This window comes from Panulirus ornatus, chromosome 17 (assembly GCF_036320965.1).
Source record: "Panulirus ornatus isolate Po-2019 chromosome 17, ASM3632096v1, whole genome shotgun sequence".
Lineage (NCBI taxonomy): Eukaryota > Metazoa > Arthropoda > Malacostraca > Decapoda > Palinuridae > Panulirus > Panulirus ornatus.
The window spans coordinates 56,097,040-56,120,770 of NC_092240.1; the positions used below are offsets into that span (position 1 = coordinate 56,097,040).

The 23,731-nt window shown below is 39.1% G+C and overlaps 1 protein-coding gene across 1 annotated transcript in view; it reads left to right on the forward strand.

The window, feature by feature from the left end:
* The window catches only part of LOC139754813 (uncharacterized), a 58,350-nt gene extending 35,386 nt beyond the window's left edge, over positions 1-22,964 (forward strand). Inside the window, exons 5-8 of the mRNA XM_071672655.1 lie at positions 6,477-6,588; positions 6,684-6,927; positions 10,142-10,329; positions 21,410-22,964. Coding sequence (XP_071528756.1) covers positions 6,477-6,588; positions 6,684-6,927; positions 10,142-10,329; positions 21,410-21,651 — 786 coding nt within the window. The 3' untranslated portion in view covers positions 21,652-22,964. The remainder of the gene's footprint in view (positions 1-6,476; positions 6,589-6,683; positions 6,928-10,141; positions 10,330-21,409) is intronic.
* Positions 22,965-23,731: the final 767 nt, after the last annotated feature.

Sequence of the window (23,731 nt, forward strand, 5' to 3'; positions counted from 1 at the left end):
GTCCCCTCTAGTCGCTTTCTACGACACGCGAGGAATACGTGGGAAGTATTCTTTCACCCCTATCCCCAGGGATAATATACATATATATATACATATACACACACACACACATACACACACACACGCACATACACACACACACACACACATACATATATATACATATGAAAAATGTAAGAAACAATTTAGAAAACAAACTTTTCATATATATATATATATATGAAAAGTTTTTATCGAGGATGTAAGGCATGTGTACGTGTAGGAAGAGAGGAAAGTGATTGGTTCTCAGTGAATGTAGGTTTGCGGCAGGGGTGTGTGATGTCTCCATGGTTGTTTAATTTCTTTATGGATGGGGTTGTTAGGGAGGTAAATGCAAGAGTTTTGGAAAGAGGGGCAAGTATGAAGTCTGTTGGGGATGAGAGAGCTTGGGAAGTGAGTCAGTTGTTGTTCGCTGATGATACAGCGCTGGTGGCTGATTCATGTGAGAAACTGCAGAAGCTGGTGACTGAGTTTGGAAAAGTGTGTGGAAGAAGAAAGTTAAGAGTAAATGTGAATAAGAGCAAGGTTATTAGGTACAGTAGGGTTGAGGGTCAAGTCAATTGGGAGGTGAGTTTGAATGGAGAAAAACTGGAGGAAGTGAAGTGTTTTAGATATCTGGGAGTGGATCTGGCAGCGGATGGAACCATGGAAGCGGAAGTGGATCATAGGGTGGGGGAGGGGGCGAAAATCCTGGGGGCCTTGAAGAATGTGTGGAAGTCGAGAACATTATCTCGGAAAGCAAAAATGGGTATGTTTGAAGGAATAGTGGTTCCAACAATGTTGTATGGTTGCGAGGCGTGGGCTATGGATAGAGTTGTGCGCAGGAGGATGGATGTGCTGGAAATGAGGTGTTTGAGGACAATGTGTGGTGTGAGGTGGTTTGATCGAGTGAGTAACGTAAGGGTAAGAGAGATGTGTGGAAATAAAAAGAGCGTGGTTGAAAGAGCAGAAGAGGGTGTTTTGAAGTGGTTTGGGCACATGGAGAGGATGAGTGAGGAAAGATTGACCAAGAGGATATATGTGTCGGAGGTGGAGGGAACAAGGAGAAGAGGGAGACCAAATTGGAAGTGGAAAGATGGAGTGAAAAAGCTTTTGTGTAATCGGGGCCTGAACATGCAGGAGGGTGAAAGGAGGGCAAGGAATAGAGTGAATTGGAGCGATGTGGTATACCGGGGTTGACGTGCTGTCAGTGGATTCAAGCAAGGCATGTGAAGCGTCTGGGGTAAACCATGGAAAGCTGTGTAGGTATGTATATTTGCGTGTGTGGACGTATGTATATACATGTGTATGGGGGGAGTTGGGCCATTTCTTTCGTCTGTTTCCTTGCGCTACCTCGCAAACGCGGGAGACAGCGACAAAGTATAATAAAAAAAAAAATAATAATATATATATATATATCATTATACATAATCGCTATTCAAACTTACCTCCCAATTAACTTGTCCCTCAACCTTACTGAACCTAATAAGCTCGCTCTTATTCACATTTACTCTCAGCTTTCTTCTCTCACACACTTTACCAAACTCAGTCACCATCTTCTGCAGCTTCTCACCTGAATCAGCCACCAGTGCTGTATCATCAGTGAACAAGAACTGACTTACTTCCCAATCCCTCTCACCCACAACAGACTGCATACTTGCCCCTCACTCCAAAACTCTTGCATTCACCTCTCTAACCACCCCATCCATAAACAAATTAAACAACCATGGAGACACCACGCATCCCAGCTGCAAACTGACATTCACCGAGAACCAATCACTTTCTACTCTTCCTACTCGTACACATGCCTTATATCCTTGATAAAAACTTTTCACTGCTTCTAGGAACTTACCTCCCACACCATATACTCTTGATACCTTCCACAGAGCATCTGTATCATATGCCTTCTCCAGATCCCTAAATGCTACGTACAAATCCATCTGTTTTTCTCAGTATTTCTCGCATAGATTCTTCGAAGCATACACCTGATCCACACATCCTTTACCACTTATGAAACCACACTGCTCTTTCCTAATCTGATGCTCTGTACATGCTTTTACCCTCTCAGGCAATACCCTCCCATATAAATTCCCAGGAATAATCAACAAACTTATGCCTCTGTAATTTGAACCCTCTCCTTTATTCCCTTTGTCTTTGTACACTGGCCCTATGAATGCATTCTGCCAATCCTCAGGCACTTCACCATGAACCATACATACATTGAATATCCTAACTAAACAGTCAACAACACAGTCACCCCCTTTTTTAATAGATTCCACTGCAATACCATCCAAACTGGCTTTCATCTTCCGCAAAGCTTTCACTACCTCTTCTCTGTTTACCAAACCATTCTCCCTGACCCTCTCACTTCCCACACCACCTCAACCAAAACACCCTATATCTGCCACTCTATCATCAAACACATTCAATTAACCTTCAAAATACTCACTCCATCTCCTTCTCACTGATGTGATACTAAAAATGTTTATTGCATCCATATTGATGTTTGTAGTGTTAGGAGTGAATGTTGTGCTTCTGATGTGATATGTAGAATTGTTGGTACCATTTTAAGTGGGAGTGATTGACCATTTGGAGTGATGGGAAGTTGTAGGCTGGATTCATGTCCATTTTGGATTAAGAGGGTAACTGTGGATTTCTGGAGGGCTGCATCCAATATGTTATTGGTTTCCTAGTGTTCTGATTGTGGTGTAGTGCTGCTTGAGTAGAGTTGAGGTCCTGTAATGTGGTGGTGAGGATATTTGTACATGAGAGGACTTTTGCACTGTGGTCTAATGGTGGTAATGGGAGGTAATGTTAGAAGAAATTGTAGAGGGTGAGAGAAGGAAGTGCTCCATTGGAAACTCCATCATTAACCTTCTGAGAATGACACAAGCTTGACTAACTACGATATATGTGATTTTTATTTCACACTCGTTTGCCATTTTCTGCATTAGCAGGTATAGCTAGAAGCACAGGCCTCATTCACTTACATCCGTTCTCTAGCCTTCATGTATAATGAACCAAAAACACAGGTCCCTACAACCAGACCCCATAGACCTTTCAGTGTTTCCCCTGGCTGCTTCACATGGCCTAGTTCCGTCCATTGATAGCACGCCAACCTGGATATACTCCATGACTCCAGTTTACTTTATCCCATGCATGCCGTTCAGGCTTCAAGCACTCAAAATCTTTTTTGCTCATTCCTTCCATCTCATATTTAATGTACCCCTTCTCCATTCCCATCCACTTCTGACACATATATCCTCTTTCTTAGTCTCTCCCCATTCATTCTCACCCTCTGGCTCTGTAAACTACACTGTTCTTATTACCACACCTCTATCTTACCCTAACATTACTTATTCGGTTAACCTTCCTCAAACCTCATGTTGTCTCAAACACATCATTTTCAACACATGCACCCCCTCCACAGATTCTCATCATTACCCTTATATAACATCATTAGAAATATTATACCTATATGTATACCCATTTTCTCCAGCTGTCATGTGTAAGGAACCAAACCACAGCTCCCTATCCACAACCAGGCCTCAAAGACCTTTCCATGGTTTCCTGTGGCTTCTTCATATACCTTGGTTCCATCCATTGACAGAACTTCAACCCTTATATACCACATAGCTCCAGTTTACTCTATCCCATGAACATTTTTCACCCTCCTTCTTGTTCAGGCCCCAAGCATCAAAAATCTTTTTCACTCAATCTCTCCATCTCTCATCTTGTCTACCTCTTCTGGTGCATATATCCTCTTTATTACCTTCTCCCCACTTATTCTCTCCATACGTCCAAGCCATATCAACACACCCTATGTATCTCTCTTTACCACACCCATCTTATTACCATACCATTATGTTAGACAAACATTCCTTACTCGGTCAACTTTCCTCACATCACTATTATCCTAAACTTTAATGTCCACCACATGAGCTCCCCTCCGTACATTCTCATACATACTTTATACAATGTCGTTGGGACTACTATACCTTGAAACATACCTATTTTTACCATACCAGATGACCTGTCTTTCCATACACTCCTCAGTACACTTAGAACCTTTGCCTTCATCTACTGTATGACTCACTTCTGCTTCTATGATTTTGTTTACTGTCAAGTCCACTCCCAGGTTTTCAAGACACCCCACTTCCTCCAAATGTTTTCCATTCAATCTCGCACCCTAACTTGTCCCTCTGTACTGCTACACATACTTTTAGTCACTTTACTAGTAACTCAACTTCCTCCCTTCACATCCACTCACAAACTCACATGCCAACTCTACAGTTTCTCACTCAAATTTGCCACCAGTTCTGTCATCAGTAAATAACAACTAACTAACTTGCCAGGCCTCCTTACCCCCTTCAGGCTGTATACTTCCCCTTCTCTCCAAGACCCTTGTATTTATCCTCCTCATCCCCATCAATTAACAAATTAAACAACCATGTTGACATCACATGCCTTTGCTGCAGATGAAACCACTCACCCTCCTCTCTACCAATTCGCACACACATCTTAGACTTATGGTAAAAACTCCTCATTGCATCTGATAGCTTTCTTCCCACACCATATATTGATAATACCTTCCTCAAAGGATCTCTGTGGATTTTATGAATGAATGACTAATTGGAATGAAAGAACATCTTGTTGAATTCAGGCAGCCTTTCAGTTGAAGGTATACAGATGAGATACAGGTACACCACTTATTTTCCGGCACTCTTGGTTCCAAAGCCTTGCTGGATTAACTATTTTGCTGGACCAACCATGGTCACGCAATGATAATTCATCAACACACCTCTAACCCACTAATTATACATCTTCCATATGTCTAAAGTATACCATGGACTGCTAGAAATTTGAATTAAATATTAAATGTAAATTAAATGAATGAATGAAATACAGATACTTGTACACTTGCTTAGGACTGAGGTGCTCGTCAGCTACAAATTTCGCAAATTCGTCCACATACTTGGCAGCTCCTTTGTGGTTTGCAAACCGCTTTTCTCTGCACACTTTATTCATGGAAATTTCATAACACTATCCTTCACTATATAGCCATGCTCATGTTGTAATTTAAGTTCTTTATGGAACAACTTAGTGTGGTCCATTATCATGCTACCTGATGAGTCCACTCCATCACTCTGACACTGTCGAAACCATTCCATCATCACTCGATTGTGCTCAGTACTCTTACCATCTTTTCATAGTTTTTCTAATCGTCCTTTGCTTCTTGGAATCGCTGTCTGCATAGAATTTCAATGTTTTCTCCCTTTACTTCTTTATATCATAAACAGTTGATGAACCAATACTGTAGATATCACACAGCTTACACACCAAAACACCAGGGTCCATTTTTTTTCAACAGCTCTCCTTTATCTTGGATCAATATGGAATGGTGTTTAAATTTGACACCATGACTGACACTTTCATATGTCTTAGAAATCATAGCCAGGGTTAGATTTAAGCAAAATAAGCTAAGAATCTCTCAGAATTGTGGTATCCAAGTGCAGTGTAAAAGAATGTTAATAAGTGTGCCCAACACACAATGCCATCTGTGGCTGCCCAGTAACCTAGTCTGGTGACTGTAGTAATTTCAAGTTCCCTCACGTAATTTTGTCCAGACAAAAGATGCCAGACCATCAGTTGCCAGAAATTCGGTGGTGTACTTGTACTACAGAACTGGGGAGGGGGTGGGGTCTTAATAGTCACTCGTTAATCATTCACAAAAGAACTGAGGATCAGGGTGGGGCCATGTTATTGTAAGTTGACAAAAGGGAATACCAGTCTTGCCAAGGAACTTTTTGCTCTGAAGGAGCCCACCTTCAATGCTTCTGATTTTAGTACAGCCTTAAAGCTGCAAGAACCCTGTGAAAGGGGTCCAGGGTATTATATGATGAATATCCACACTACCTTGGAAACCCCACATTACATAAATAGCTAAGTCTGCCTCTTAAGGAACTGGGAGTCCTGTTTAGATGTTAGAATTTCTTTCCTTCCAAACAGTTGCTCCACTTAGCAATTCTGAGTTTGTACAAAGGATTGACCCATCCTTGTATGGAGTACTGCTCTTACATCTGGGATGGTTTGAACTCTGCCTCCTTACATGTCAGAGTTGTGTCAAAAGCCGTTCAACATACTGACTTTCGTAGGCTAACTTCACAAGTTGACCCACATGATCTATGCCCAATGTTGATTATTTTTCCCTTTTCAGTAGGTATTATTTTGGTTTTTGCTCCCAAGAGCTGGCCGTTTGTATACACCCATTCCTAGCTAGACCATGCAATACTTGGCAAACTGTTGCATCACATGATAACTTGTTTTTGTCTATTTTTTTTTTCTTTTTTTTAAGTAAACTTCAGAGACAAGTATATATAGGTCAGGATTATCATTTCGTCGTCTGTAGCACATTTGGATTTGATGATGAATTTGATCCTTTCTTATTTTCTCCTCAGAAACATTCTACGCAACAAGGGAAATGCAAGTTCTGTGTGCTGAGCTTTTATAGTAAATACCTCCTTGATGAACACAAAAAAAGGGATCATGTCAGTCGTTCTCTTGTCACAGGTAAGGAAAACTAGGTTGTTGTTTCAGATGAATATCCTGTAAGTTTTTATGTTTAAGAAATTCAGAACTGAATTGTTTCCTTTTTATCTTTTCAGGTCTGCAACGTTATAAAGTACCTGCAAGCCAGAATCGAATTATGTTTAGACCTTGGGTGAAACGCCAGCCATCCACAACACCAAATCAGAATGTAACTTTCTTTGCAAGCAGTCGATCAAATAATATTGTGGCTATATCCTCAACCATTGAGATAATGGATAACCTAGAGATAGTAACTGGTGAAGATTCCAGCTACTATTGCATTGAGTGTGATGCAAATCTTATGTTTGAAAATCATTTCAAGTAGGTGCTTTATGATTTAGAAAAGTGTTGAATGCTTATGTAGTTAGCCCTTGTATGTTATCTTTAATCCTTTCACTGTAGAGATTTCAGGAGGTTATCTCAAAATGACCAATTATCCCCATGATATGAAAGTCTTTATTTGATATTATTTTTACTATATAGCATGTTCTTGATTTATTTTTTAACGTTTTTTGAATTTTACTAATACGACATCAGAAACTTTGTAATGATTTTTTCCTGCTAATTGTCAATTTCCATTGCATTCACTGAAATTGATGAAACTAATGAATTTTAATGCCTAAAGTGTTCTACAGACATATGAAAGCAGGATGAATATAACATTTTTGTCAAAACTGTTATGTATCCTTATAGTGACTGAGTTTGGTAAAGTGTGTGAAGGAGAAAGCAGAGAGTAAATGTGAATAAGAGTAATGTTATTAGGTTCAGTAGGGTTGAGGGACAAGTTAATTGGGGGGTAAGTTTGAATGGAGAAAACTGAAGGAAGTGAAGTGTTTTAGATATCTGGGAGTGGATTTAGCAGCGGATGAAATCATGGGAAGTGGAAGTGAGTCACAGGGTGGGGGAAGGGGCGAAGGTTCTGGGAGTGCTGAAGAATGTGTGGAAGGTGAGAACTTTATCTCAGAGAGCAAAAATGGGTATGTTTGAAGGAATAGTGGTTCCAACAATGTTATATGGTTGCGAGGCGTGGGCTATAGATAGGGTTATGCGGAGGAGTGTGGATGTGTTGGAAATGAAATGTTTGAGGACAATATGTGGTGTGAGGTGGTTTGATCGAGTAAGTAATGAAAGAGTAAGAGAGATGTGTGGTAATGAAAAGAATGTGGTTGAGAGAGCAGAAGAGGGTGTACTGAAATGGTTTGGACACATGGAAAGAATGAGTGAAGAAAGATTGACAAAGAGGATATATGTGTCAGAGGTTGAGGGAACGAGATGTGGGAGACCAAATTGGAGGTGGAAGGATGGAGTGAAAAAGATTTTGAGTGATCGGGGCCTGAACATATAGGAGGGTGAGAGGTGTGCAAGGAATAGAGTGAATGGGAACGATGTTGTATACCTGGGTCAACTTGCTGTCAGTGGATTGAACCAGGGCATGTGAAACATCTGGGGTAAACCATGGATAGTTTTGTGGGGCCTGGAAGTGGAAAGGGAGCTGTGGTTTCAGTGCATTACACATGAGAGCTAGAGACTGAGTGTGAACGAATGTGGCCTTTGTTGTCTTTTCCTAGCGCTACCTCGTGCGCTCACGGGGGGAGGGGGATGCTTTTTCATTTGTGGTAGGGTGGCAACAGGAATGGATGGGGCAGCAAGTATGAATATGTACAAGTGTATATGTGTATATGTCTGTGTATGTATATATTTGTATATATTGAAATATATTGGTATGTATATGTGCGTGTGTGGGCGTTTATGTATATGTGGGCGGGTTATGTGTATGTGGGTGGGTTGGGCCATTCTTTCGTCTGTTTCTTTGTGCTACCTCACTAACGTGGGAGACAGCGAATAAGTATAATGAATAGATAAATACTGCAAATTGATGGAAGATCTTGGAGAAAAGGAAAATGTTTTTCAAGTGTTGAAGAAGTGTGGGGTAAATTGGATGTCACAGATTTTTGACTGAAAAAGTTGTTCATCTATATCCGTATTTCCTTTGAACAGAGAACAGAGTCAAGCAATGATCATTTTTCTAAGGCTCAGTTTTCTCTTGATGTTGTATCATTAAGTATGAGTGAAAGAAGTATACTAATTCCCTATGTGTTGTAGAAGGCGACTAAAGTGGGTGGGACTAGGAGGGCTGGAAACTCACTCTCTCTCTCTCTCTCTCTCTCTCTCTCTCTCTCTCTCTCTCTCTCTCTCTCTCTCTCTCTCTCTCTCTCTCTCTCTCTCTTTGGCAACTAAAGTGGGTGGGACTAGGAGGGCTGGAAACTCTCTCTCTCTCTCTCTCTCTCTCTCTCTCTCTCTCTCTCTCTCTCTCTCTCTCTCTCTCTCTCTCTCTCTCTCTCTTTCTTTCTCTCTCTTTCTTTCTCTCTCTCTCTTTCTTTCTCTCTCTCTCTTTCTTTCTCTCTCTCTTTCTTTCTCTCTCTTTCTTTCTCTCTCTCTCTTTCTTTCTCTCTCTCTCTCTTTCTTTCTCTCTCTCTTTCTTTCTCTCTCTCTTTCTCTCTCTCTCTTTCTCTCTCTTTCTTTCTCTCTCTTTCTTTCTCTCTCTCTCTCTCTCTCTCTCTCTCTCTCTCTCTCTCTCTCTCTCTCTCTCTCTCTCTCTCTCTCTCTGGTAGGAGCAATAGATAGAAGTAGTAAGAACATTAGATACGAGCATTTGGTAGAAGTAGGTTGGAACATCAGGCAGTAGCATTAGGTAGATACAGCATGTAGAAGTAATCAGTTGCAACTTTAAGCAGGAACCTTTGAAGACTGTACTAGTTTCCCTGTGCCTCTGGCTAGTTAAGAATTAGACCCTTAAAGGCTAAGAAGCAGCATTGGAGTTCAGTTATGGAGACTTGCTGTGGCCTCCACTTTGAGGAAGTTTCCCAAGGGAATGGGCATCAAAGATATAGATAAAAAGATACATTTATGCTCATTTTTTATTCCATTTGGTTCACCTCTGCCCACTTGTAGATTGTGTCTTAAATCTTTTTGTATCTCCTTTGCTCTTCTGATCAAAAGAGAAAGCATAGTGAGAAAGAGAGAGATCCCTCTGAATATTTCTCCATCTTATGGTCCCAACAACACTCTTTGCAGGCCTTTCACCCATGATATCAAGCTCAACACTCACCGGGTTATATGTATCTGTTTGATTGTTTTACTGGCAGTCAATTTCACATCTACAGTAAGAATATAAAAGTACATACTTTTTCACATACTGTGTAAATCTAGGTTACTAATCAAAAGTGCACTTATGCAGCTAAGATAGTAAATATATTCATTTTTTCCCAGTTGCTTCTCCTGTCTTAAAGAGGTAGTATAAACAGCTGAACAATGATGTCATTTTCACCCAACCTCTCTAGCTGTTATATACAACTTGCTGAAACACTTAGGAGTAATGAACCTTTTGTAAAGTTTTCAGACTGCTGGGAATTTTTTTTTAGTTCAGTTCTCCTTGATTTACAAATTAATGATACTAATAACTAGTGAAGTTTTATTGAACCTTGATGAACATGTTCAGGGTCATATTTTATCAATTTTTTATCTTTCCCATCAGGGCTTATCAAAAGTGCACTAAGTGTGACTATGCAACATGTTGCCGAAATATGATTAGCAAGCATGCACAAGTATTTCATCCTGCTGGAAGAAGCAAACGAGGATACTACACAATTGGTCCACCAATTACGCTTCCTCGACAGTTATTCTGCATCTGTGGATTCAGCACTCGCAGTGGCAATCATCTTGGTGAGAGTTTTGTTGAAGCAATACTTTGAATTAGTTTTCTGCTTGTCTAATTTATAACCAGATAACTACCCATCCTCTGCTTATCTGTGGATAGGGAGAAGGCGTACTACCCATGTATTCCTTGCGTGTCATAGAAGGCGACTAAAAGGAGTGAGAACTGAGGGCTAGAAATCTTCCCCTTCTGTTTTTACTTTTTCAAAAGATGGAACAGAGAAGTGGGCCAAGTGAGGATTTTTTCCCTCTTAGGCTCGGTTATCTGTTCTTGATATTACTTCGCTGATGTAGGAGGTGGCGAATATGTATTAAAAAAAATCCCTCCTGTCTCGACCTACTTATTCTTCACATTCTTGTACATACTCTTACAAACATGCACGTAACTTGATGAAGTAGATAGTGAACAGTTCTATGAAAGATGCAGGAATAGAGCAGCCATAACATGAAATTAAAGAATCTTGTTAGAAAAGATATAGAAAAGTATTTGGTTAATTTTAGAGTACTGGATGAATGGAGTAAACCTGAGTGGACAGCATACAGGTGTGTAGAATGTCATCTGATTATAGAAAAAATTTAAGAGGCTAGATCCTGTGACTAGAACTCCCTTCCCAGAGTGTATGGATAGGTTATTGCTCACTTCATCTAGCCAGCATTTGCAAGGAATGAGTATAGGAGGATAAGAAAGGAGGAACAGAGTAACTTTAAAATGAATATTGTTGACAAGACCAGAGAAGATCCAAAACTTTTCTTTCATTTTATCAGGAATAATTTAGCAGTTATAGAGCAAGTGATCAGGCTAAGAGTCTGAGAGAGAAGAATTGTAGATGATGTAAGGAACTGAATGGCAAATTCAAAAGGATTTTCATAGTGGAGGACTCTGTAGCCCCAACATTAGTTAATGGAATGGGTAAGAGGGTTTAGAAAACACCAAGATATCCAGAAAAGACTTAGCAGAATTCTGAAAGGTCATAACCCATACTAAGCTCATGGTGCTAATAAAATTTCTCCATATTTACTGAAGATTTATTATTTATTATACTTTGTCACTGTCTCCTACGTTAGCGAGGTAGCGCAAAGAAACAGACAAAAGAATGGCCCAACCCACCCACATACATGTCCACACATGCACATATACATACCTATACATCTCACCATATACATATATATGCACACACACACAGACATATACATATATGCACATGTACATAATTCATACTGTCTGCCCTTATTCATTTCCGTCGCCATCCCGCCACACATGAAATGACAACCACCTCCCCCTGCATGTGCGCAAGGTAGCGCTAGGAAAAGACAACAAAGGCCACATTCGTTCACACTCAATCTCTAGCTGTCATGTATAATGCACCGAAACCACAGCTCCCTTTCCACATCCAGGCCCCACAAAACTTTCCATGGTTTATCCCAGACAATTCACATGCCTTGGTTCAATCCATTGACAGCACGTCGACCCTGGTATACCACATCGTTCCAATTCACTCTATTCCTTGCGTGCCTTTCACCCTCCTGCATGTTCAGGCCCCGATCACTCAGAATCTTTTTCACTCCATCTTTCCACCTCCAATTTGGTCTCCCACTTCTCCTCGTTCCCTCCACCTCTGATACATATATCCTCTTTGTCAATCTTTCGTCACTCATTCTCTCCATGTGATCAGACCATTTCAAAACATCCTCATCTCTCTCACCCATACTCTTTTTTATTACCACACATCTCTCTTACCCTTTCATTACCTACTCGATCAAGCCATCTCACACCACATATTGTTTTAGATATCTGGGAGTGGAGTTAGCAGCAGATGGAACCATGGAAGCGGAAGTGAGTCACAGGGAGGGGGAGGGGGCAAAGGTTCTAGGAGCATTAAAAAATGTGTGGAAGGCGAGAACGTTATCTTGTAGAGCAAAAATTGGTATGTTTGAAGGAATAGTCATTCCAACAATGTTATGGTTGCTAGGTGTGGGCTAAAGATAGGGTTGTGTGGAGGAGGGTGGATGTGTTGGAAATGAAACGTTTGAGGACAATATTTGGTTTTATCGAGTAAATAATGAAAGGATAAGAGAGATGTGTGATAATAAAGAGTGTGGTTGTGAGAGCAGAAGAGTGTATTGAAATGGTTTGGTCACATAGAGAGAATGAGTGAGGAAAATTGACAAAGAGGATATATGTGTCAGAGGTTAAGGGAATGAGAAGTGGATGAAAGGCATGCAAGGAATAGAGTGAATTGGAACAATGTGGTATACCGGGGCTGAGGTGCTGTCAATGGATTGAACCAGGGCATGTGAAGCATCTGGGGTAAACCATGGAAAATTTTGTGGGGTCTGGATTTTGAAAGGGGGCTGTGGTTTTGGTGTGATACACATGACAGCTATAGACTGAGTGTGAACAAATGTGCGTGTGTGGTGTGTGTGTGTGTGTGTGTGTGTGTGTGGGGGGGGGGGGGGGGGGGGGGTGACGGGAATGGATGAAGGCAGCAAGTATGGATATGTGCATGTGTATATATGTCTTTGTAGGTATACGTTGAAATGTATTGGTATGTATATGTGCGTGTGTGGGCATTTTATGTTTATACGTGTATGTGGGTGGGTTGGGCAATTCTTTCGTCTGTTTCCTTGCGCTACCTTGCTAATGTGGGAGACAGCAACTAAGTATGATAAATAAATATAAGTACTTAGAACTACATGCCATAGTTGGCAAAATGGTATACACTTTCTTGAGAATGTATACTTGAAACTGCATATGATAATACCACAGTAGGCAAATGACCTTTTGGGAGACATGTCAGCACAGTGAAATTTTTGATGCTTTTTTACCATTATGCTACCACCACAAGATTTTCATTTCTCCAAGGTTATGTTTAGGCTTATGATATAACTTCTTTTATGGATTTTTTTTCTTAAAGATTTGCATTGATTGATGTGTGGGAGACCATTCTGGTTAGGGTATTAAAGTAAAATTATTACTTTTTCTTTGGTTACTTTTTTCCCCCTATCAAACATTGTTCTACAAGCTCATTTTAACAAAACCTAGGCAATTTAGATTGCTTACATTTTGTTATTCTTTACATTTAAGCTGGTTTTGGCATATTTCAGGGTTTGTCACATCCCAAACTGATGCTGGCTTTAGAGTTTAGGCCAGATGATAAGTTAGTTTGAAAATAGGGGCAGAAACAATAGCTGACGATTATTTTCTGCATGTTTTTTTTTATATTATTTTTATTTATTCGATATTTAGTGTATTATTTTGCACAGTACTGTATATCATTTCAGTTGTGTACAAAAGGTTTTTGAGAATTATTTCCAGCAATTTTGCCTTTTGGCCCTAAACCCCTATGATATGGTAAAGTGTGTTTTTATATATTTATTCAACAGTTTTCTTTAATATGTTCTTGACTAATTTGTACACTAAAAGTACCTTACATAGAGAAATATGTTCAGTACAGCATCATACAGTTGGGGGTCATTTTTCACTCCAAAGCACATCTTTTACCATGTGAATGATAAGGTAAATTCTGTTTTATATATTTTATCTATATGATTATTTTCAGTAGGTTCATATGTAATGCATGAATTGATAATCATATACATGTTCACCCCTATCCCTGGGGATAGGGGTGAACATGTATGGTTGCGAGGCGTGGGCTATGGATAGAGTTGTGCGCAGGAGGGTGGATGTGCTGGAAATGAGATGTTTGAGGACAATGTGTGGTGTGAGGTGGTTTGATCGAGTAAGTAATGTAAGGGTAAGAGAGATGTGTGGAAATAAAAAGAGTGTGGTTGAGAGAGCAGAAGAGGGTGTTTTGAAATGGTTTGGGCACATGGAGAGAATGAGTGAGGAAAGATTGACCAAGAGGATAAATGTATCGGAGGTAGAGGGAACGAGGAGAAGTGGGAGACCAAATTGGAGGTGGAAAGATGGAGTGAAAAAGATTTTGTGTGATCGGGGCCTGAACATGCGGGAGGGTGAAAGGAGGGCAAGGAATAGAGTGAATTGGATCGATGTGGTATACCGGGGTTGACGTGGTCAGTGGATTGAATCAGGGCATGTGAAGCGTCTGGGGTAAACCATGGAAAGTTGTGTGGGGCCTGGATGTGGAAAGGGAGCTGTGGTTTCGGGCATTATTGCGTGGCAGCTAGAGGCTGAGTGTGAACGAATGGGGCCTTTGTTGTCTTTTCCTAGCGCTACCTCGCACACATGAGGGGGTAGGGGGATGGTATTCCATGTGTGGCGAGGTGGCGATGGGAGTGAGTGGGGGCAGACAGTGTGAATTGTGTGCATGGGCATATATGTATGTGTCTGTGTATGTATATATATGTGTACACTGAGATGTATAGGTATGTATATTTGCGTGTGTGGACGTGTGTGTGTGTATACATTGTGTATGGGGGTGGGTTGGGCCATTTCTTTCGTCTGTTTCCTTGCGCTACCTCGCAAACGCGGGAGACAGCGACAAAGCAAAATAAATAAATAAATAAATAAAAAAAAAATATATATATATATATATATATATATATATATATATATATATATATATATATATATATATATATATATATCCCTGGGGATAGGGGAGAAAGAATACTTCCCACATATTCCCTGCGTGTCGTAGAAGGCGACTAAAAGGGAAGGGAGCGGGAGGCTGGAAATCCTCCCCTTTCATTTTTTTTCTAATTTTCCAAAAGAAGGAACAGAGAAGGGGGCCAGGTGAGGATATTCCCTCAAAGGCCCAGTCGTCTGTTCTTAACACTACCTGGCTAATGCGGGAAATGGCAAATAGTATGAAAGAAAGAAATTATTTTATTTATTTGCTTTGTCGCTGTCTCCTGCGTTAGCGAGGTAGTGCAAGGAAACAGACGAAAGAATGGCCCAACCCGCCCACATACACATGTATATACATACATGTCCACCCAAGCACAATATACATACCTATACATCTCAATGTACACATATATATACACACACAGACATATACATATATACACATGTACATAATTCATAGTCTGCCTTTATTTGTTCCCATCGCCACCCTGCCACACATGGAATAACAACCCCCTCCCCCCTCATATGTGCGAGGTAGCGCTAGGAAAAACACCAAAGGCCCCATTCGTTCACACTCAGTCTCTAGCTGTCATGTAATAATGCACCGAAACCACAGCTCCCTTTCCACATCCAGGCCCCACACACTTTGCATGGTTTACCCCAGACGCTTCACATGCCCTGGTTCAATCCATTGACAGCACGTCAACCCCGGTATACCACATCGTTCCAATTCACTCTATTCCTTGCACGCCTTTCACCCTCCTGCATGTTCAAGCGCCGATCATTCAAAAACTTTTTCACTCCATCTTTCCACCTCCAATTTGGTCTCCCACTTCTCCTCGTTCCCTCCACCTCAGACACATATATCCTCTTGGTCAATCTTTCCCCACTCATTCTCTCCATGTGACCAAACCATTTCAGAACACCCTCTTCTGCTCTCTCAACCACACTCTTTTTATTTCCACACATCTCTCTCACCCTTACATTACTTAATCGATCAAACCACCTCACACCACATATTGTCCTCAAACATCTCATTTCCAGCACATCCACCCTCCTGCGCACAACTCTATCCATAGCCCACGCCTCGCAACCATACAACATTGTTGGAACCACTATTCCTTCAAACATACCCATTTTTGCTTTCCGAGATAATGTTCTCGACTTCCAAACATTCTTCAAGGCTCCCAGAATTTTCGCCCCCTCCCCCACCCTATGATTCACTTCCGCTTCCATGGTTCCATCCGCTGCCAGATCCACTCCCAGATATCTAAAACACTTCACTTCCTCCAGCTTTTCTCCATTCAAACTTACCTCCCAATTTACTTGACCCTTAACCCTACTGTACCTAATAACCTTGCTCTTATTCACATTTACTCTTAACTTTCTTCTTTCACACACTTTACCAAACTCAGTCACCAGCTTCTGCAGTTTCTTACATGAATCAGCCACCAGCGCTGTATCATCAGCGAACAACAACTGACTCACTTTCCAAGCTCTCTCATCCCCAACAGACTTCATACTTGCCCCTCTTTCCAAAACTCTTGCATTCACCTCCCTAACAACCCCATCCATAAACAAATTAAACAACCATGGAGACATCACACAACCCTGCCGCAAACCTACATTCACTGAGAACCAATCACTTTCCTCTCTTCCTACACGTACACATGCCTTACATCCTCGATAAAAACTTTTCACTGCTTCTAACAACTTGCCTCCCACACCATATATTCTTAATACCTTCCACAGAGCATCTCTATCAACTCTATCATATGCCTTCTCCAGATCCATAAATGCTACATACAAATCCATTTGCTTTTCTAAGTATTTCTCACATACATTCTTCAAAGCAAACACCTGATCCACACATCCTCTACCACTTCTGAAACCACACTGCTCTTCCCCAATCTGATGCTCTGTACATGCCTTCACCCTCTCAATCAATACCCTCCCATATAATTTACCAGGAATACTCAACAAACTTATACCTCTGTAATTTGTGCACTCACTCTTATATATATATATATATATATATATATATATATATATATATATATATATCCCTTTGGATAACAGAGAAGAAAAGAAAGCATTCCTTCATTACCAATAGCGAGGAAAATGGAGTTACTGCAGAAACTTGATTGTGGTGTTTCTGTGAGGCATCCGACTGTGGAGTGTGGACCGGGAATTACCACAGTTTATGATTTAAAGAAAAAGACAAGATTTTGAAGTTTTATGCTGAAAGTGATGAACAGAAATGAGTGAAAAACAAGAAAACATTGCATAGGGCAAAAAATGATGATCTTTATGTTGTTGAAAGAGTGCATTCATCAGCTTAGGCATGAACATTTGCCTCTGACTTTAAATGGTATGTCCATCATGAAATAAACTAAGATATATCATGAACTGGAAATTGAAGGTGACTGCAAATGTTTTAACAATGGCTGATGAATGGGCACCATCTGGAATTAAGAACACGAAGGACAGGCTAACTGTTTTTTGGTGTGCAAATGCAGCAGGTATGTATTAATGTAAATGGCTAGTGGTGAGGAAAAGCAAATGTGCAAGGTGCTTTAAGCGTGTACAAAGTTAACCTATTCTTTATTATACCAATAAGGAAGCATGGATAATCAAGGGACATATTTTCTTACTGGTTCAACAACCACTTAACCAGTGGCACAACCTCATTGTTGGGAAGCAAGTTTGAAAGAAAACTAACATTTTCTGCATTTACCTCCTACCAATGTGACATCTTTAACTCAGCCTTGTAACAAAGGAATTTTATGAGCATGGAGTGCAAGTTTTTAAAAAAGAGTTTAGCATTAGGGAAGCCATCTATGCAGCTGCTTATGCTTTGCTTTCGGCAATGTGTAACAAAGATGATCCACCAGATGAAGACTGATGGGACATTGGAGAAGTGTTGAATATTGAAAAGGATGTTCCGTGTTGCATTTTTGAGTGATCAGAAGATTGCTGAATTGAAGTTAAATCAAACAAGGGGAAAGGACTGATGATGATATTGTGAACACAGTTGAAAAAGTACCCATAGATGATATGGTGAATGTATGTGAAATGTTAAATGATGGCCTTGAACAACATGCATTTATCAGTGAGTAAGAGACTATGGCAGTTTATTCAATGAGAGGGAGACTGCTTGGACAGAAACAACATGGGAACATTTTTTCAAAAAGGCCACCCTTCACACTGCTCCTTCATCACAAGACAATTCAGTTCCTGGCTCATCTTCATATGTCCTGGCTGATGATGACAGTGAACCTTCTTCCACAGGTTCCTGAAGCCAAATGTTATATACTGCATTAATATACTGCATTGATTGTATTTAGCTTTGTAGATGGAAAATGTTAAGTCTTCTATTTGTGTATAGCTGTACAAAACTTATTATTTTGCATGATACTGACTTTGAATTCAATCTTCCCCTAAATTGCTGAGTTATTTTAATGCATCCATTCTTGTGTTATCATTATTACCTATAAAATCTCAGCAAATCTAAATGTTTCAGTATACAAACAATAGATTTTCTTTTTCTTTCAAACTATTCGCCATTTCCCGCATTAGCGAGGTAGCGTTAAGAACAGAGGACTGAGCCCCTGAGGGACTACCCTCACCCGGCCCAATTCTCTGTTCCTTCCTTTGGAAAATTAAAAAAAAAACGAGAGGGGAGGATTTCCAGCCCCCCGCTCCCTCCCCTTTTAGTCGCCTTCTACGACACGCAGGGAATACGTGGGAAGTATTCTTAATCCCCTATCCCCAGGGATAACAAACAATAGATAAAACCTCAAAATCAGTGAAAGGCAAATGACCATTTGGTTCTATTCTAAAAATGTAACCATACAGTGTGACTGAAAATGTTGTGCATTTGTAAACAAATATTGTATTTCTGTAAAGAATCGTCTGCACACATTTATTTCAGTAAATAGCTGATAAGGGATACATTGTTTGGGGTAGGACTGGCATACCCATGGCACATGTGCCCAAGTGGCTCTTGAGACAAATTTGTGGCATGCAGCACACATTGCCTTTCAAAATTTTCTTTCCTGGCTAAATACATCAATTATTTTTGATGTTCCCAAATGAATTCATTACTAAATCACATTGTGCATGGACATGGCTTTGAACAATCTAAAATCCCTTGGATATGATAACATTAGATTGTTTTGTCCATGATTGTTATTCAGTTCATTGTAAAGGAACATTTAATATTTTTTGAAGTATATAATGAAATTATTGATTCTTTGAAAATAAGAACTGGTGGGAATACATAGGCTCCCCAGTTTACATTAAACTTGACCTATGGAAATCCTACTTTAGCAAATTTTCCCAAAACTCAAATGCATTATTTTTTCAAGACAAGGAAAAAAATGCATTAGTAACAGAAACACTATGTAGCACGTGCAGAGGAGTGCGGTGGTGGGATGTGTTAGGTGGGCAGCATCTTTACTAAGTTGCGCATCTTACATAAACAATGACTCACTTGTAGTAGTTCTGTGCCTATCTCTGCCACATTGTTCTGAAACTTTCAGTGACTTTTTGTTATAATCTCACCCTTCTTTTGAATTCATAATGACTGCAAAATGACTGAGAGATGATTTAAGGAGGACCTCCTCACAAATATAATGTGATTGATTTAGAGATGAATATGAATAGCGTAAAGCACAGTCAGGAAAACGCCCTATTTTTTCACAGGTGAGCTTGGGTTGGCTTCCTCAACAATGAGCAATTTTAAGACATTTAGTTCATTAAAGAACATGTAAAAGTTTTGACTCCCTTAAAATCAGCTGTCATAAGCAAGAAGCAAACTGGTACTATCTATGAGATAGAGAAATTGCTGACTTTGTGGATGGAAGATCAGATTTAGTGATGTGTATTGCAAGTCTCATTGTAATATAAGTAAAGGCTAAATCCTTTTAAAGACGTTAAAGGAAAGTACAGTCATTTGTTGCCTATCATGGATGATTCAGTTGATTTCAGGCTTGTGCTATTTTCTAAATTGTTAAGTGGAATTTTTTCTGGTTCAATAATTTCTTTCATGATTCTTTTTTGTAGTAAGTAATTTCTTTCCCATATATCTGTTGCTCATTGTTGTGATGTTTTAAATGTGATGATGGTGTAGTCTGGAGTTTTGGGTGTTATAAGTGTGGTGGGCAAGTTTAGTTGTGTGTGTGGCCTCTGATAGCTATAGAAAACAGGCACCTGCATGACATTGTAAGAGCGAAAACAAACTAGTATCTTGGGAGGGGAGGCTCGACTATTCTTGGCAGTGGCAGTTTGGGTGAAATTACGTGGTTTTCACCTTCTGGAAATGAAATCTGTATTTACCATAAACAGGATCGTAACCCTTGCATATGTTAGGGAGCATCTATATATATAATGTTACCAAATGTGCTGTGTATGATTTCATATTTTTTTTTTTTACTGGAGGTGTGTTTTGCAGAATATAGTAGTCCGTTATTATTTTTTTCAATAGGTAAAATTTTGCTATTTATCTACTTATTTTCAACCTGTCAAGAATGTTAGCTAAGCCACCAAATGGATGAAGGAAGCATGGTGGAGTGAGAGATTTGGCTTGATCAGAAAGATTAATAAGCTTCAAATGAGGGTTCTGGAGAACTATTTCAGGTATTTGAATCTTTGCCACTTCACAAGTCTTTGTGACAAGTGAACAAGAACAAAAAAAAAAACACAACTTGTGGAACGAAGGACAAAAAATCCATTCAAATGTTTAATTGATTTTATTTTGGATAGTTCCTGGTGGTTCAGAGCGGGTTTTCAAAAACGAGACTTTTGCTTAGCAAGGAAAATCATTCTGTGATTTTATCAGAAAATCAAGGACAAAGTGTGGAACCCCACTGAGTGTAGCCGCAGTAATTATGCTGATAATCCAAAAACAGAAAAATTCCAAGTTCCAAAACACATCTTACCCCCTAGGATTTTGGATTCCCAACATGTGGATGTATAGTGAAGGAAGTTATGACAGGTTAATGAAGTCATTGCGATGAAGGGTATTTGGTAGTTGCATCATGGGTTTTAGAGAGGTTAAGAGATCATAGAGCATATAAGGGCACTGAAAGCAAATAAAGGAAGTTGTAACATAAACAAGTAGAGAAATTCTAGTTGAGCAAAGATGTATGTGTTTTTCATATCATTCATTATAAGTGCGTAGGTGCCCTTAAACTTCCCTTTATCCTGAGGGTATGATATTATATGGCAACAAAAGATAACACTAAGTTCTTATAAGGGAGGAAATAGAAATTAAGAAATCTCAAAAATTTATAAACATGCTGTTAAGAATTACTATCTTGTGGCTGTAATAAGTTTTTGTAAATTTATGGTTCTTTTTCCTCATCTATTTTTATATGTAAAGAACACATGATTTCCAGATCTTGCTTCAGGTTGAGAGGATTGTGAATTTTATGAATTAAGAAGATTTTCTGAGAACACATTGAGATGATATGATTGTCAAATGTATGGTGGAACTTTGCCTTTTCTCATTATTTGATGTTTTTCTTACCACAGCACGGCATCTTGCTCTTTGTGAAGGTGGAAGAAAATCTGCTTATCCATCAGTATTGGATGCAATGGTGTACCATGGAGACCATGTGACTGGAGGACCATTATCTCTTGCTAACCTTGGCCTCAGCAACATTGCCCTGAGTGGTATGCTGCCATCAGAAGCATCTGAAACTTCAGCACGTGATCCAACAATAGATATGACTCATTTTATGAGCATAAGTATGGAAGTGGATGAAGATGACTGAAATATGTAATATGATCAAGATGACAAAATCTTTTAATGTAAAAAGGAATTTACTCGCACACTAGTGCATCTTTTCTATAAGCAGCAGTTGGTTGTCAAAGAATGGTGTTGTTGGTTTTGAAAGAAAATGGGAGGGATTTCATTATCTAAATTGTTAACCTGTCAAGTTTGATGGTTTATATATATATATATATTGAGATATGTTATCTCTTAAGAATTAATGTTCATTAGGAAATCACCTCCAATTTACAGAGAAGACATCTTTATACAAAATTACTTTGATATTCAAAGTGCTACTTTTTTATAGCTATAATACACAGAGCAAGTGATAACCAGATTGTAATTATATCCTTGTACCAGAAATACTAGTTAGTACTTATTTTTCAGGTATTTTCAATTAAAATGGATTTGTTTTCCATTTTAAAAGTACATGGTTTTGCATTGACTGGTATTACTTGTGGTATTAGTATGTTTTGAATTTGTGCTCACACAACTATGGTTTTTGCAATTATCAGCTTTATAAGTGCAGAGAAAATAGTGCTTATTTTGAGAAAATTGTTCTAACTTATCATAGAATGAAATATCTGACTACTGGAAATCTATTGCAAATATTCAGGATATGCTCTACTTTGGATATCAGCTTTGTAAATAATTTTACTAAATTATGACATCAAAGAAACTATCAGCAATGCTATTGCCTTAAGGACAACATTTAGTTGTGCAGGATTGGTACAAAATATATTGGCTAAAGCTGCTTTTATGCCTATGTGAAAAGACCAAGATATTCTTTCGTTAAAGTACAAGAGATCCAAGTAGCAAATTTCTATAATATTTGTAATTTAGGATTGACAAGTACAAATGTCATATGTATTTTTCGTGACTTTGGGCATGGACGCAAAATTGTCCTGTTCATCTATTACTATTTTTCTGGTTATAAACATGTATTTAGGAGATGCAAAAAGATAGGACAGGAGCATTATTTATTGAAGTTTGTGTTTAAAAATATGTTAAGAAAATAAAAGCTAAAACGGAGAAAATAATATCATGGTGTTACCCAAGGAAAAAGAATAGAGAATTCGAGTTAGTTTGTAGTTTGCAAGGCTTACTGTTGACTGTGTTTACGTTATTCAAAACATTCATGGGTGTCATACTTTTCAGGAGGAAGGGCTTTTATAAAACATAGTGAATGGAAATTTATTTCATGTATTATATGCAATAAACTTTCCTTTTAAATCTTGTAAATATTGAAGTTTTAAAAATGGATGTCCTATAATATCCACTCTAGTGACAATAAAGTTACATGCTTACTGACAACTTTCTCAAAGTAGCCTCATAAAAACCATATGAAATTCAGTTAGCACTAGATAACACAATACAATCTTAACATTTAAATCATGAAGGCCTACATGTTAGAATCTTCTGCATTGTTTATTTTTTGACATGAATGAAATTTGTAATAAACAAATTCTATCATGAACTCAAATTTAGCATTGCCTGTGGTGTTTTTACACAAATTTAGCACTTGTCTGTATTGTATATTTTATCAAGCATCCATTCAAGCAAACATACATGAAGGGCAAAGGTTCTGGGAGCTATGAAGAATGTGTGGAAAGGGATAACATTAGCTTGGAGAGCAAAAATAGGTATGTTTGAAGGAATAGTGATTCCAACAATGTTATATGGTTGTGAGGCATGGGTTATAGATAGAGTTGTGCAGAGGAAGGTGGATGTGTTGGAAATGAAATGTTTGAGGACAACATGTGGTGTGAGGTGGTTTCATCGAGTGAGTAATGAAAGGGTAGGAGAGATGTTTGGTAATAAAAAGAGTGTGGTTGAGAGAGCAGAAGAGTGTGTGTTGAAATGATTTGGACATATGGAGAGAATGAGTGAGGAAAGACTGACAAAGAGGATGTGTGTTAAGAGGTGGAGAGAACAAGAAGTGGGAGACCAAATTGAAGGTGGAAGGATGGAGTGAAAAAGATTTTGAGTGATTGGGGCCTGAACATACAGGAAGGTGAGGGGTGTGCAAGGAATAGAGTAAATTGGAACAATTTGGTATACCCGGATTGACAGGCTGTCAA